Source organism: Acinonyx jubatus, chromosome B1 (genome assembly GCF_027475565.1).
Source record: "Acinonyx jubatus isolate Ajub_Pintada_27869175 chromosome B1, VMU_Ajub_asm_v1.0, whole genome shotgun sequence".
Lineage (NCBI taxonomy): Eukaryota > Metazoa > Chordata > Mammalia > Carnivora > Felidae > Acinonyx > Acinonyx jubatus.
In genome coordinates, this window is record NC_069382.1 from 183,827,586 (window position 1) to 183,841,522 (window position 13,937).

Below are 13,937 nucleotides of genomic sequence, written 5' to 3' on the forward strand. Positions count from 1 at the left end.
ACCAGGTGCACACGGACACCATGTTTGGATGGGTCAGTTTGAATCCAGGTGTAGGAACAGGAGTCCTCAAGTAGGAAGGAAGAGAGCTGGTATTAGACTCACCCTATCAGAAATTGGGGCGGAGGCTGAACCATCTTTGTTTTATTTTTCCCTCCTGGCGATTCTGATGCTAAAGTTGGGGAACTTCTAGAAGAGCTTTCCCTCCAGCTTTTTTTTCCCCTCTGCGGGTGGGGTGTGACCTCATACTGCCAGATAAGACAACTTCTCTCCCTCTGTGATTGACACCACTGGATCCCAGCCTTTTGGGAGGGAAGCTCTTTTTTAGGAAGATAAATGCTAATAATATCTCCATGTAGAGATGGGAATTGAAGGGAACTTGACTGTGAATAAAAAAGCAGTTTCATCAGGCTGTTTTAAGGATAATGCAGAATATCTTAGATTCTCTGTCTAGTTCTTTATCCTTTAGTAAATAATTTCTCAAGTACTTCCGTCCAAAATAAATAAATAAGTTTCTTGATTGGTAGCATTTAATTACTAATATTGTCCCCTGCATTGCCTGAGCATTTCTTTATTGCATTACACATTAAGTAGTCTCTTGTGTTCTTGCCCAGGAAGGTAATTGCCATTTATAATAATCTTCCCACTAGAAGATACATTCTTAATTTCAAACAGCTGACTTGTAATGGAACTTACAGTATACGGTTTGCTGGCTGAGAGCATCCTGTATGCAAACTCAATGAGAAACAAACATATTCTGTGTTAGTAATGTTTGCTAGTTGCTTATGGATACAGGAGCTGCTTCTTATGAGGCCCTAAATCATTCATTTCAATTGTGCATCTCCCTCGACAGCCACACATAAAGTGTTTTTGCAAGTGTACCGTGCCTTTGCCTTTATTTTATAGATAATTTGAATCAGGAAGATTAAGTGGCTTTCTGAAGAATAAACTACCAAAAGTAGGTAAAACCCAGACCCATTCAGTTTGTCTTTTGCTTTATCAACACATTCAGGCTGATTCTCCATCTAAATGGAAACCCATTATCAATACCTAAATACCATTTTAAATAGGTATAGCTATAATGAAATTGTTTCCCAAAGAATCAGTGGTAATTACACCAGTTAAAGCTCAGAAGAGAGACAAGATAATGAATAGAGCCCAGAAATGCTTGCTTAAGCAACAATTCACAAAATGATGCCTAATTTTCTTAAACAGTAAAACCCAGAAATAAAAGGAAAATCGGCTGGAATAAAAAAAGTCCCACAGGATTAAATACTTCACTTTAACATTGTGAGGAGCAGGGTCCTGGAGCCCAGCAGGCGCAGATAAAGTTTCAGTTTTGAACTGCTTAAGATTCTTTTATCAAAAGTTGCTGTAAGATAGAGAAGGCAAAGCTGTAAAGTCAGGGAACCTCAGGATTACCTAAGCTAGCTTTTGTACTATCTAAGGGAGACACTTGGCGAGTAATTACCTGGTTCAGATGCTAGATCCTTACCATTTCTAATTTCTAGTCTGGCTAATAAAGTTTCTGCTGTTACCAAGCATACGGTTGAGAATCCAACAGTTTTAGTTTAGAAACGGCTGGTGCAGATTCCTTCTCTAAAGAGTAGCTTAGAGTGCGGCTCAAAGAATAGGTACTTTTCCATTACAAAGAATAAGACAGACATTGAAGAAAATGTGTTAAAAATATTTCTGGAAGTTTGGTTTAGAACCTTGTTCAAACCCTTTTGTCAACATCCAAGGGGTGAATGGTTCCAAATCTAAGAACTGATAAAAATTAAGATTCATTGTTTTAGGGTTTTCTTGTATATAGTTTACTAAGTCTTGTGATGGAAAAAATGCTGAAAGCCATGCTATGTTATTTGAAGGTTACAGAAATTGTCAATTATTATCTCCCAATTAAAATGCGGTTTCCCAGAGGTGCCTGGGTGGCTCAGTTGCCTTTTCAGCATCTGACTTTGGCTCAAGTCATGATCTCACAGTTTGTGAGTTCGAGCCCCGCATCGGGCTCTGTGCTGACAGCTTGGAGCCTGGAGACTGCTTCAGATTCTGTGTCTCCTCTCTCTCTGCTCTTCCCCTGCTTGTGCTCGCTCTCTCTCTCTCTCTCTCTCTCAAAAATAAATAAATGCTTGGGGTGTCTGGGTGGCTCAGTCAGTTAAGCATCCCACTTTGGCTCAGGTCATGATCTCAAGGCTTGTGAGTTCGAGCCCCATACGGGGCTCTGTGCTGGTACCACAGATCCTGGAGCCTGCTTCAGATTCTGTGTCTCCCTCTTTCTCTGCCCTGTCCCGCTCACACTCTGTCTCTATATTTCTCAAGAATAAATAAACATTAAAAAAAATTAAAAATAAATGTTAAAAATAATTTTTTTAAATGTAATCCGATTAAAATGTAAAATTGTATTCACTGTGGTGTGAGGAAAGAACACAGTGCAGAAGAAAACAATATCTACTAAACATTTTACATAGATAAAAAGGAAAACGTTTCATGGACTGAGGAGAAAAACACATTTAGAAAGTAGTATTCGACCGTAACTATTAGTTAATAGTGAAGGGAAAAAATAAGTAGGCTGTTACCTAGCTATTGCTGAAGTAATTTGGCTTAGAGACTGAATGATAGATCTGTGAAGTAAGAGCTAATTCCGTTTTCTCAATACACTCAAAACTTCTGACTGTTTAAGGAATGACATTAGAAAGAAGTAAGTTTCAGGTATTCTTGAGGAAATAAAAGTTCAAATATTTTGGTTATTTGCCCCTTTATTGTCTGTTAGATGTTTGCTGAGACTGAGCTCTGTCCCTAACTTCTCCAGCGTCGTGAACTGTGTAGGCCATCTAAGGAATTCTATCACAGACAGTAAGGTAGATGGAGTCTCCTTTTTACCACTGTTTTATCTTGAGTCATTTTATAGGAATAAATGGGGGTGCCTGGGTGGCTTGGTCGGTTAAGAGTCCGACTTCGGCTCAGGTCATGATCTCATGGTCCGTGAGTTCGAGCCCCGCGTCGGGCTCTGTGCTGACAGCTCAGAGCCTGGAGCCTGTTTCAGATTCTGTGTCTCCCTCTCTCTCTGCCCCTCCCCTGTTCATGCTCTGTCTCTCTCTGTCTCAAAAATAAATAAACGTTAAAAAAAAAAATTTATAGGAGTAAATGCTTGAAATACAGAGGGCACCTATAATTAGACAGCGTGTAGTCTGTAAGTGCCAGAAATAAGTGAAAGCAAGACTTCGTTTTTCTCAGTGCTACCCTTAACTCACTTGAGGTAGGTAAACTTCTCAGAGATGCTGAAAAGATCTTGTATGTTACCTGGGTGCTGTTCCTGAATATTGAATGTATGAAATCTTCATTAACCAAGAGAACACATTGAAGATATTTTTTCTTTCCCCTTTCTCCTCAGGGATCTGACAAACAATCGAATAGGATGTCTGAATGCAGACATATTTCGAGGACTCACCAATCTGGTTAGGCTGTAAGTACGCTTTTCTATTAAAATGTAAGAAAGCATGTGAACTATTGCCCAGATATTTATAGATACCCGTGACATGTTTAATAGTAAAGTAGCAACTGTTGGGATTATAGAAGGAGAAGCAGATAGCTGGAAATTCAATCCTGGAGACATATTGTCCTCAGAACTTAATACTCTGTTACTGTGCGCACGCACACATGTACACACAGAGCCACACAATGTGGTATGTGCCTCAGAGGACATGTTCGTGTGGAGAGAGATGGTCGGAAGCTTTGCCAGTCTGGATAAATTTCCTCGAGGAGGTAAAACGTGAGCCAATGGTCCAGAGATTGTAAAGATTTGGTTAGTTAGAAAGGAAAAGAAGAGGAACAAATGATGCATGAAAGTGGAAATAGGAGCAAAGCCATTGTCAAGGGGAAGGCCACTGGTGTGAAGAATAAAATAGCCATTTGAATTGTGATGCCTCTGACTTTGTGATTTGGGGTGAGTTAACTTTTGTGAACTTTTCAATTATTTTTCATCTGTTAATATAGGTTAATATACCTCAAGGTTATTACAAAGATGAATTAAAATTTGAATTGTCTGTATCTATCTCAAAATTTACATATGATATAAATGCAGAAGAACTTTATATAAGCCATCAAATGCATTTTTTTTAAATTTAAATTTTAATTTTTTAAAATGAAGAAGAGGTTCTGTTTGGGAATAACTAGAAGTAAGGCCGATAATAATAGAACTTTAATTTTTTCTTAACGCTTTTTTTATTTTATTTTTTGAGAGTCAGAGATAGAGTGCAAGCAGGGGAGGGGCAGAGAGAGAAGGAGACACCAAATCTGAAGCAGGCTTCAGGCTCTGAGCTGTCTGCACAGAGCCCAGTGCAGGGCTTGAACCCATGAATGCGAGATCATGATCTGAGCATGATCTGAGCCCAAGTCACGTGCTTAACCACCTGAGCCACCCAGGCGCCCTTTTAATAGAACTTTATATGGGAGCGTATGAGAAGCAGATAGAGGCTTAGATCCGATTTAACAGTAGGAATCCACTGAAGGACATTTATCTGGGAAGATGGCATAAAATCCTATTTTAGAGAATAGTAATCTGGGAATAGGGTGCAGGATGAAATTCGGGATTTACGGTAGAAGGTCTAGTTACGAGGGTTGTCTGTGTCTGGTTCTGTCTCTTTGTAGCTTTTCGGAATGTTTCTTCAACTTCATTCATGTTAACTTTGAAAAAGCTGTTAGGGGGCTTAACCAGGGAGATGAGTTCACCCTAGCAGGAAGGGAGGGGACTTAGGATCACCTGTGAGAATACCACAGAGGATTCCTGTTTCTTAGCAAACTCATAATACTTTTCAGTGAGCCCTTTAATTTAGGGGGAGAAGTATGTGGCCAATATTCCTGTGTTGAAATAGAAGACTGATTTGGTGTACAGCTTTACTCATAACTGGAAATCAATGAAACCAATTGCATTTTTTCTTTTTTTGAGGCTGTATCACAGCAATTTTATTTCAGTGCTTTTATTATCTCTTCTTGAGGGTTTTGTATTTTTGGTTTTTGAGGACTGCACAGGAATTGGCAAAGTGAGGCATTTATGGAGAAAAATCTGTTATATTTTTGGATAGCTATGACTCCAGTAACAAAAAAGAGCCTGGAGTCTACTGTTTTCATTCACTTTGGTTCCAGATGGATTTATAGCTTCGGCAAAAGAACTACAAGGGGCAGTCTTTATGTTAGGGTGTTTCCTTACTATTTCCTTACTGTTTGTTTGTTTCTTTCTTTCTTTCTTTCCCTCCCTTTTCTTTCTTTCTTTCTTTCTTTCTTTCTTTCTTTCTCTCTCTCTCTCTCTCTCTCTCTCTCTTCTTTTCTTTCTTTCTTTCTTTCTTTCTTTCTTTCTTTTTCTCTTTTTCTGTCTCCCTTCTTTTCTTTCTTTCCTTCTTTCTTTCTCTTTCCTGTTTCTTTCTTTCTTTCTTTCTTTCTTTCTTTCTTTCTTTCTTTCTTTCTCTTTTTCTCTCTCTCTCTGTCTCTCCTTTTCTTTCTTTCTTTCTTTCTCTCTTTCCTTTTCTTTCTCTTTCTTTCCTTCCTTCCTTCCTTCCTTCCTTCCTTCCTTCCTTCCTTTTTTCCTTTTGTCTCCTTCCTTTCTTTTCTTCCTCTCCTCTCCTCTCCTCCCCTCCCCTCCCCTTCCCTCCCCTCCCCTCCCCTCCCCTCCCCTCCCCTTCCCTCCCCTCCCCTCCCCTCCTCTGCCTCAAAAGCTGAAGTTTTAAAGCTCGGGTACATCTCTTACATTTTTAATTAATTCTTTGATACCTGTTGTGAGAATTTACAGGACATTTATTCAGGTGAATTATTCAAACAGAAGAATAGCGCTACCAGGTCTCCTACTTTGAGATTTGAGATTTGATTGAGATAATTTTGTAGCCCATGTAGTAATAGGTCTTTGTGGCTTTTTTAAATGCAACAGTTGATGGCACATACAGATGTAAACCTGACTTAACATCCTTTAAATACTGTTCTAAGAAAAATTGGCAATTGAGGTAGCTTCTTAATGTTCAGAAATGCATTGTAATGGAGATGCCTATAATAATTTGGGTTGACCTAGGTCTAGAGCTGTGGATCAAGAAACTTTGGATAAGTATTCTATATGGGCAACAGCAATTTCCCAGTTTCTAGGCTGAGCCACCCGGTGTGCTGGTTGTGAAGGCTAAAAACAATTTGTGTTTCCCCCTGGGAAGAAAAACATACTTAAAACATTTTTTTTTCTAATGTTTATTTTTGAGAGAGAGAGAATGTGCTAACAAGGGAGGGACAGAGAGAGGGAGATACAAAATCCGAAGCAGGCTCCAGACTCTAGGCTCTGAGCTGTCAGCACAGAACCTGACACAGAGCCTGATGCTGGACTTGAACCCATGAGCTATGAGATCATGACCTGAGCCAAAGTCGGACACTTAAACGACTGAGCCACCCAGGCACCCGAAAAACATATTTAAAAAAAAATGTTTATTTATTTTGAGAGAGAGAGCGCACGCCAGCCTGGGGAGAGGCAGAGAGAGAGAGGAGAGAAAGACAACCCTAAGCAGGCTCTGCATTGTCAAGAGATCCTGACCTGAGAGTTGGACGCTTAACTGGCTGAGCCACCCAGGCACCTCAAAATAGTATTTTCTTAGTGTAACAAGTGGAAAAAAATTTGATTAGCAATGGGACACATAGTGCATTTCTTACATTAAGATCTGTCTCCCCCCCCCCAAAAGACCAGGTGTACAGAAGAAGGGAATCCACAGTGGATCACTCTTGTAGATATTTCCTCTGCTGCTGCTTCAGGGGACTCTCTGGGTTGCCCTGGAACTTGGCATCTGGCACTGGCTGGGCTTCTTAGCCAAGGAGGCTGGAATGGAGGCCTCTTGCCAGGGAGGCTGGATGAGACCTTGGCACACAGACTGTAGCCTTCTTGCCCTGGCTTCTCATTGTTTTGAAACAAGCTGTGGCTTTAGAGGCTTAGGTTAAGAATTCAAAAATAACTTTAAATAGTCTGAGGCTTCAGTGGACATGGATGTAGAGGGTAAAATTGATTAATTCTATCTGTGGATCTCAGCCTTTGTTGATGGAGAATTTCTGGGGAGAACCGTCTCAGAGAAGTGAGGGCTTAACTTCCCAGAGGTTCCCACCCTATCCTGCTCAGTAGTGGAAATAACCGGCAAACCGAAGATGAGGAGCTAAAAATAGATGCTATATTTAAATTATTTTTTAATGTTTATTTATTTTTGAAGGCCAGAGAGACAGCGTGAGCTGGGGAAGGGGCAGAGAGAGAGGGAGACACAGAATCTGAAGCAGGCTCCAGGCTCTGAGCTGTCAGCACAGAGCCTGAAGCGGGGCTCGAACTCACGAGCTGCGAGATCATGACCTGAGCCAAAGTCTGACAGTCAACCAACTGAGCCACCCAGATGCACCGTGGACACCATATTTAAAAGCCAAACCAGAGATTTTTTTTTTTTTCCTCTGAATTGCATTGTATATTTTCATTATAAGTCTCTCTCCTTCATTTAGGAGGTTAATTTCCAGAGAAATTGTTAGGAGATCAGCAAATCAAAAGCTTTCTCCTTTTTTCTTTCTTATGAATTTTGATCAATTTAAATCTGGTATTTTTTTTCTAAGAATTACACATTTAATATTTTTCTATCAGAAATAATTGGTAAGTGGTGTTTATGAAAACTTCCTTTATACAATTGAACAGTTAGTGATGTCATTAAGTAATAAAACCATTTAGAGAGCTGAAGGAAAAGTTAAGCCTCCTTCCATCACCTCAGACATACCACTGTGAGGTCGCCTGTACTCACTATGTGGCTGTCTTATTTTCATATTTTCTGTTGCTCCCACAAATGTACGGGCATGCATATAGGGCTTTAAATGTGTGCTGTACTCAGCAGTTTACTTAAAAAAAGTACCCATATATCATTAATCTCTTTTCAAGGGGGTACATATTGTCGTAGTCCTTGTTTGTTAATAGTTACAGAATATCCCTAGTGTAGAACTGATTATAATTTAGTCAATTGTTCTTCTGTTGAAGGAGATTCTATTTGATTGCACTTTCCCTTCCTTTAATCCATTGGCCCTGGTAAATATCCCTGTATATACACAGGTGATGTATATATTTAACTTATAGGAATTCAGATGTATCTGTTTAGCAAAAAGTAAGTAAATAAAAATTAAGACATTAAGAAACAGTGCAAGGGTGGGAGTGGGGGATGGATGGATAAGTCACCTGCTGTTCCATTCAGTGAGCTGATAGACTGGGGAGCAATGACTTTGCTGTGCCGTTGTCATTCTCAGTTCCCTTTTGCTTTTTCTGTGTAAGCCTCTCAGAGCTGGAGTGTGATTGTAGTGTTTTAAAACACGTGTAAGTTTTTATGGTCCCCAAACCAAAGCCAGTCGCTCTGTTTGGTGTTCAGCCAGTCTGTTTGAACGCTGGAGGAAAAATTGGTTTGTGTTGGGATTTCCTGGAAGGATGGCATGTCTCACCCCAGTGTGATTCCTTCCTCTGTGATTTCCAAGAGGAAATCGCTAATAATAACTAATAATTAGAATAAAATTACCTAATAATTAGAATCTAATGATCCCTGTAAGGTGCTTTTATTTTGTTTATACTTAAATCCTGTATTTATAGGATAGAGCTTTATTTCCAACTTACTATTAAGGAATTTTTCAAGCTTGTAAAAAAAAATTAGAGACAATTATATAAGGAATTTCCATGTAACCTTCCTCCTGTTTTAACACTTAGCAACTTCATAACCAGTGTTGTTTTAGTTATGCCTCCCATCTCTTTTGCCTTCCTGCCTACATTGGTTTAAACAGATCCAAGTAATCATGTAATTCCACGTAGGATAGCTTCATACAGGTACTGTTGTTCATTTTAATTGCATGTAGGTTACTTTTTTTTTTTTTAATTTTTTTTTTTTTAATGTTTATTTATTTTTGACAGAGACAGAGGCAGAATGCGAGGAGGTTAGGGGCAGAGAGAGAGGGAGACACAGAAGCAGAAGCAGGCTCCAGGCTCTGAGCTGTCAGCACAGAGCCTGACACGGGGCCCGAACTCACGAGCTGTGAGATCATGACCTGGGCCAAAGTCAGACGCTCAACCGACTGAGCCACCCAGGCACCCCGTTACTTTTTTTTTTTTTTTTTAAGTTAATTTCAAGAGGAGAGAGAGAAAGAGCGGCTCGATGGAGTGAGCACAGACATGCGGGTGGGGGAGGGGCAGAGGGAGGGGGCAGAGAATCCTAAGCAGGCTCCACACCCAGTGCAGACCCCTGTGTGGGGCTCGATCCCAGGACTGTGACATCATGACTTGAGCCAAAATCAAGAATGGGATGCGAAACCCACTGAGCCACTCAGGTGCCCCTAGGTTACTTTTTAAAAATATAATAATGATTTACACTTCCATCTGTAATACCCTTTTCAAAATCCACATTCAGTATCCCTTCTGATAGGCCAAAAAAGAGAAGGGCATCTCTTTCATCATTCTTTTAATGGCAAATCTCCTTTTTTGTTTGTTTGCTTACATTCCTAGGCAGCTCTCCTATGAGAATCTGAACCCTTTTATCCAGGCCTTTTCTATCAAAAATTCGTATATTATATTTAAAAGCCAATCCAGGGAGGTCTTTTTTTTTTTTTTTTTTTTTTTTTTTTGGTTATTGAATTTCATTGTATATTAATTTTTGAAGGATTGGCATTTGTGTCATATTAAGTCTTCCCATCCAGGAATACACGACTGCAGATGTCACAGGAATGGCTGACCTTTCCTGGATCAGTTCTGTCCCCTCTCCCCACCAGGGAATCCATCTACCTGATTGTCCACACAGGAGGGATTCAGTCCAGACCCCAGTGAGAGGCAGGCTTTTTCCCAAGTCTCACGGCATCTCCTTTGAGAATTCTAGGTCTAAATTGTATCTATTTTTGATAGCACTATAGACAGAGAACAGATCTTCAGATCTTGTGGGGGTTGACCTTCCTGCCATTTTTCCGGTGCCCTCAGTCCTGATTTAGTATTCAGAGCCTCCTGAAGTGGAGTCCACATCCCGAATAGTCAGCCACCACCACGGAGCACCTACTGTGTACCACAGCTTGTTACTAGCTGCCAGGGGTACCCTGATAAATAAGACGCACAAGTCCTGCTGCTCTCGGAGCTTATGGTCAAGCACGGAATACTTCTGGGTTTACCAAACCACTCAGATTGTAGCATGGGACGTTCTGGGTTTAATTCATGCAAAACTCAGCAAGGGTTAGGTATTTATTAAAGTCATCTGATACAAGGGGAGGAAACAAAATAGGTTAAGTAATTTTCCCAAGGCCCACACTGAATTATGTCCGTCTTAAACCCTGGACTCTTTCCACCCTGTTCACATTTTTTATCCGCTTCCTGTGGGTTGCTGCTGATGATTATTCAGATCATCCTTGTCCTTGTCCTTTTCTGGTTTTTAAATTTCTGCTTTCTTTCATGATGCGGAGTTAACATACGAAGACTGATTTACTTAAAATGAGAGCATGACTAAGGCTCTACCTTATTAGTAAGGTAGCTTTTAGATTTGCCTGTTATTTGGTAGAAAATCCTATGTGATAGTAATAACTTTAATTTTATTACTTGAGATAGGCTGAGAACAAAGTTATTCATCCTTGGATAAAGTATTTACTACTTGCTCCTTTTTATAAGATTTAAAACAACTTTCATAAATTCTTTACAACATTACTCAGTGATTATAGGACACTTTAGAAAATTGTATAAAATGATACATAATTGTATTTTTTATATGAAATTATTTCCTTTTTTTTTTTCTTTTTTCTTTCCCAGAAACCTTTCAGGGAATTTGTTTTCTTCATTATCTCAAGGAACTTTTGATTATCTTGGTTCATTACGGTCATTGTAAGTAAGAAAAAATTTTTTTTCCTGTTTTGAAAAATATATCTTGATTTTTTAAGAATTAAAAACAGTTATTATATGGTTTAAGAGACTTCATGGGGAAAATGTGAAATTTTGCAAAAGTTAGATTCTCAGTTGAGAGCATGAATTCTCATTGAAAAGCATGCTATAAACCAGAGTAATGTGTTTCAGACTGGGACAGCCATTTTCTCCTTAGAATACTGTCTCTATATTTAGAGTAAATAAATGGGCAATTCATTCTCTTTCACTTTATTTTCAAATTAGAAAAGATTGTTTGACTAGTTGAATCCTCAAAGTATAAACTATCCTTCCCTATGAAAGTCTATTGTGAAGAATATTTTATACTTTAGGGTTTTACTTTTATCTTGTAACCCTTTCCCCAAACTGAATTCACAACTAATTACTGAAATTTCTAGGATTGTTTATGTAGAATGCCTGCTTTACGAAACCAACGTAAGATCATACTGACATAGCTCTCTGTAGCTTTAGAATTGGCTGATCTTTTTTTTTCCTCCCAAAACAGTTTTATTAACTGAGATTGTATGGGAGTTCCTTTTGACGGTAATTGTATTTCCACATTAAACCATAATATATTTCAAACTGTAAGTTATACTAATTTCTATTGGAGATACAGTTAAATATAATGTTTTTCAAATCTTTATCGTGTATAATTTATGGGGTTGATTATTTTTCCAGGGAAAAATGTCTTCTCTTGCAGACGCTATCTGGTGTATGCTGTCTTCTTCCCTACTGTGCCTTGTCTTCTCCATTTTTTTTTTTTTTTTTTAACCTTTCCTTCCCTGTCTCTTCTCTGCCCTTCTCCTTTAATTTTCTAGGTGTACTGTTTAGCAGTTTTCACTGAGATGTAGCTAATACTTAGGCATTTGTCTGGCTCCTCACCATTATAGATATGGACACATGTATCCACTTGAAGAGCCACCGTGGATCAAAGTCTGTCTCGTCTTTCTTTTTGTTGCCATTACCATTGTTTAGTGAATGAAAACATCTCTATTTGGCATATGTAGTAGGCTCAAGTCAACCATTTCTGTAAGTTTAGAAAATAAGGACTACGGAGAGTAATCTGGCTTTTGAGACCTTGGGCAGTAGGAATGTAGGAGGTATTTTTATCCAAAAATTGGGAAAAATGGCTAGTGTTTTTACCTCCACGTGCTGGAAACCAACCAGAAAGTGGTGCTTAGGGGTTAAAAGTCAGTCCAGTCGTCCTTCCGTAGTGTTTTCTAAAATTTACTTTCTCTTTTGTGTATCACTCATCCCACCTCCTTTTTTTTTTTTTTTTTTTTTTTTGCCAGAATTAATGAGATGAAGCCCGTGCTGATGCACGGTCCGTGCTAGGAACACACATGTTATATTTGTTCTTTGCACTTTGATTTATTTGTGCAGGATGTGTTAGGTTCTGTGTTAGTTGTATCTATGTTTTGTCCCCCTATTACATAATGGGTTCATATCCCCATGCTTTTTGATGAATGGGTAGAAGTTTGATAGGCCCAGAAGGTGGAGGTTTGCTATTCTAGACCCTGGGATTCAGGAGCCTGTTACATAGAAGAGGGATGATGTGTAGATTTTGTTTGCATACCAGCTTTGATCTGAAGCGGTCAGTCTCAGGATTAGCAGGGGGTTAGGGCTGGGGTCAGCCATTCCTCCTGTCCTCTCATTAGCAAGGAGAATACAACCGGTGGGTGGTTTGTGCCCCAGGCATCCCAGGGTGAGCACCAGTGTGCTTGTCAAAGCAGAAGCCAGCAGTATAAAGCAAACATGCCATTTTATTACATTCACTGTAATCACTAATTTGAATTTTGTATGTTACAGAGAGTTTCAGACTGAGTATCTTTTGTGTGATTGTAATATACTGTGGATGCATCGCTGGGTAAAGGAGAGAAACATCACTGTCCGGGACACGCGGTGTGTTTATCCTAAGTCTCTTCAGGCCCAGCCAGTCACGGGTGTGAAGCAGGAGTTGTTGACGTGTGGTAAGAGAGAAACAGAAAGAGAGAAAGTGTTTGCCATATTTTACTTGCTACTGTCTTTTTCTTGACAAACTGTGAAGTTCTCTTCACACTGTGATGGAACTGATTACAACTGTTACTCTTCATGGATCTGATAATACATATTTAGTGTACGTGAATAGTTAAGTCAACCGGATAAAACAGTTTTGGATGGGTGTTCAAAGTTCTTAGGTTTTGAACGGCTTTCTGTATGAAAAGCAAGTTCAGACAATCTTCAAATTTTCTATCAGTTGGCAAATCAGGAATTTGATAGTAAAAAAAAAAAAATCTGAGGTTGCAATCATACTACTTGTTGGTAGGAGTGTGAATTAATGGAGCCTTTTTGACATATACTTTGGCAGTATGTATCGGTGTTCTCAAAAATTTGATACAATTTAATCCAGTGATTCTATAGGAGGGTGTAATTCTTAGGAAATGATCAGCTGTGTTAGTCAGTATTTAAGTATAAGCATATCTTCAATCCTCAAAAATAGGGGATTGATTGAATTACTTGTGACACATCTATTTATAATAATGCAGCTATTAAAATTCATAATTTTGAAGAGTATTTGAAGACTTGAGGGAAGTACAACATATTTATTAAAAGAAAAAGAAAAAAAATACACATAAACCAAAAATATTCCTTAAAATGCTAAGAGGAGATTCCAGACTTTGTGTCTGGAAATAAGCAGTTCTATACTTGTTTACATTTTTTTCTTTATTATCTTTATTGTTGTAGTTTCACAAGTAAAAATGCTCATTAGATGAAAATTAAGATTTGTGAAAAGAAATAACATATACATATATCAAATCATCATGATGTACACTTTAAATATCTTACAATTTTAAACATGGGTGGGAAGAATAAAATAAACAGAAAAATATATTATAGTTCTGTCAGTTATACCTCAATAAAGCTGGAAGAGAAAAGACACTAAAAGAAGCAAACCTATGGGGTGCCTGGGTGGCTCAGTTGGTTAAGCATCCAACTTCGGCTCAGGTCATGATCTCATGGTTCGTGAGTTCAAGCCCCACAACGAGCTGTGTGCTAA

General features: G+C 38.9%; 1 protein-coding gene across 3 annotated transcripts in view; it reads left to right on the plus strand.

Moving 5' to 3' along the window:
- Nucleotides 1-13,937, plus strand: part of ADGRA3 (adhesion G protein-coupled receptor A3) — a 134,415-nt gene that overhangs the window by 49,852 nt on the left and 70,626 nt on the right. For all 3 annotated transcript variants that reach the window (XM_027046573.2, XM_053217517.1, XM_053217516.1), the window contains exons 4-6: nt 3,389-3,460; nt 10,793-10,864; nt 12,710-12,870. In XM_027046573.2, the coding sequence (XP_026902374.1) occupies nt 3,389-3,460; nt 10,793-10,864; nt 12,710-12,870 (305 nt within the window). The remainder of the gene's footprint in view (nt 1-3,388; nt 3,461-10,792; nt 10,865-12,709; nt 12,871-13,937) is intronic.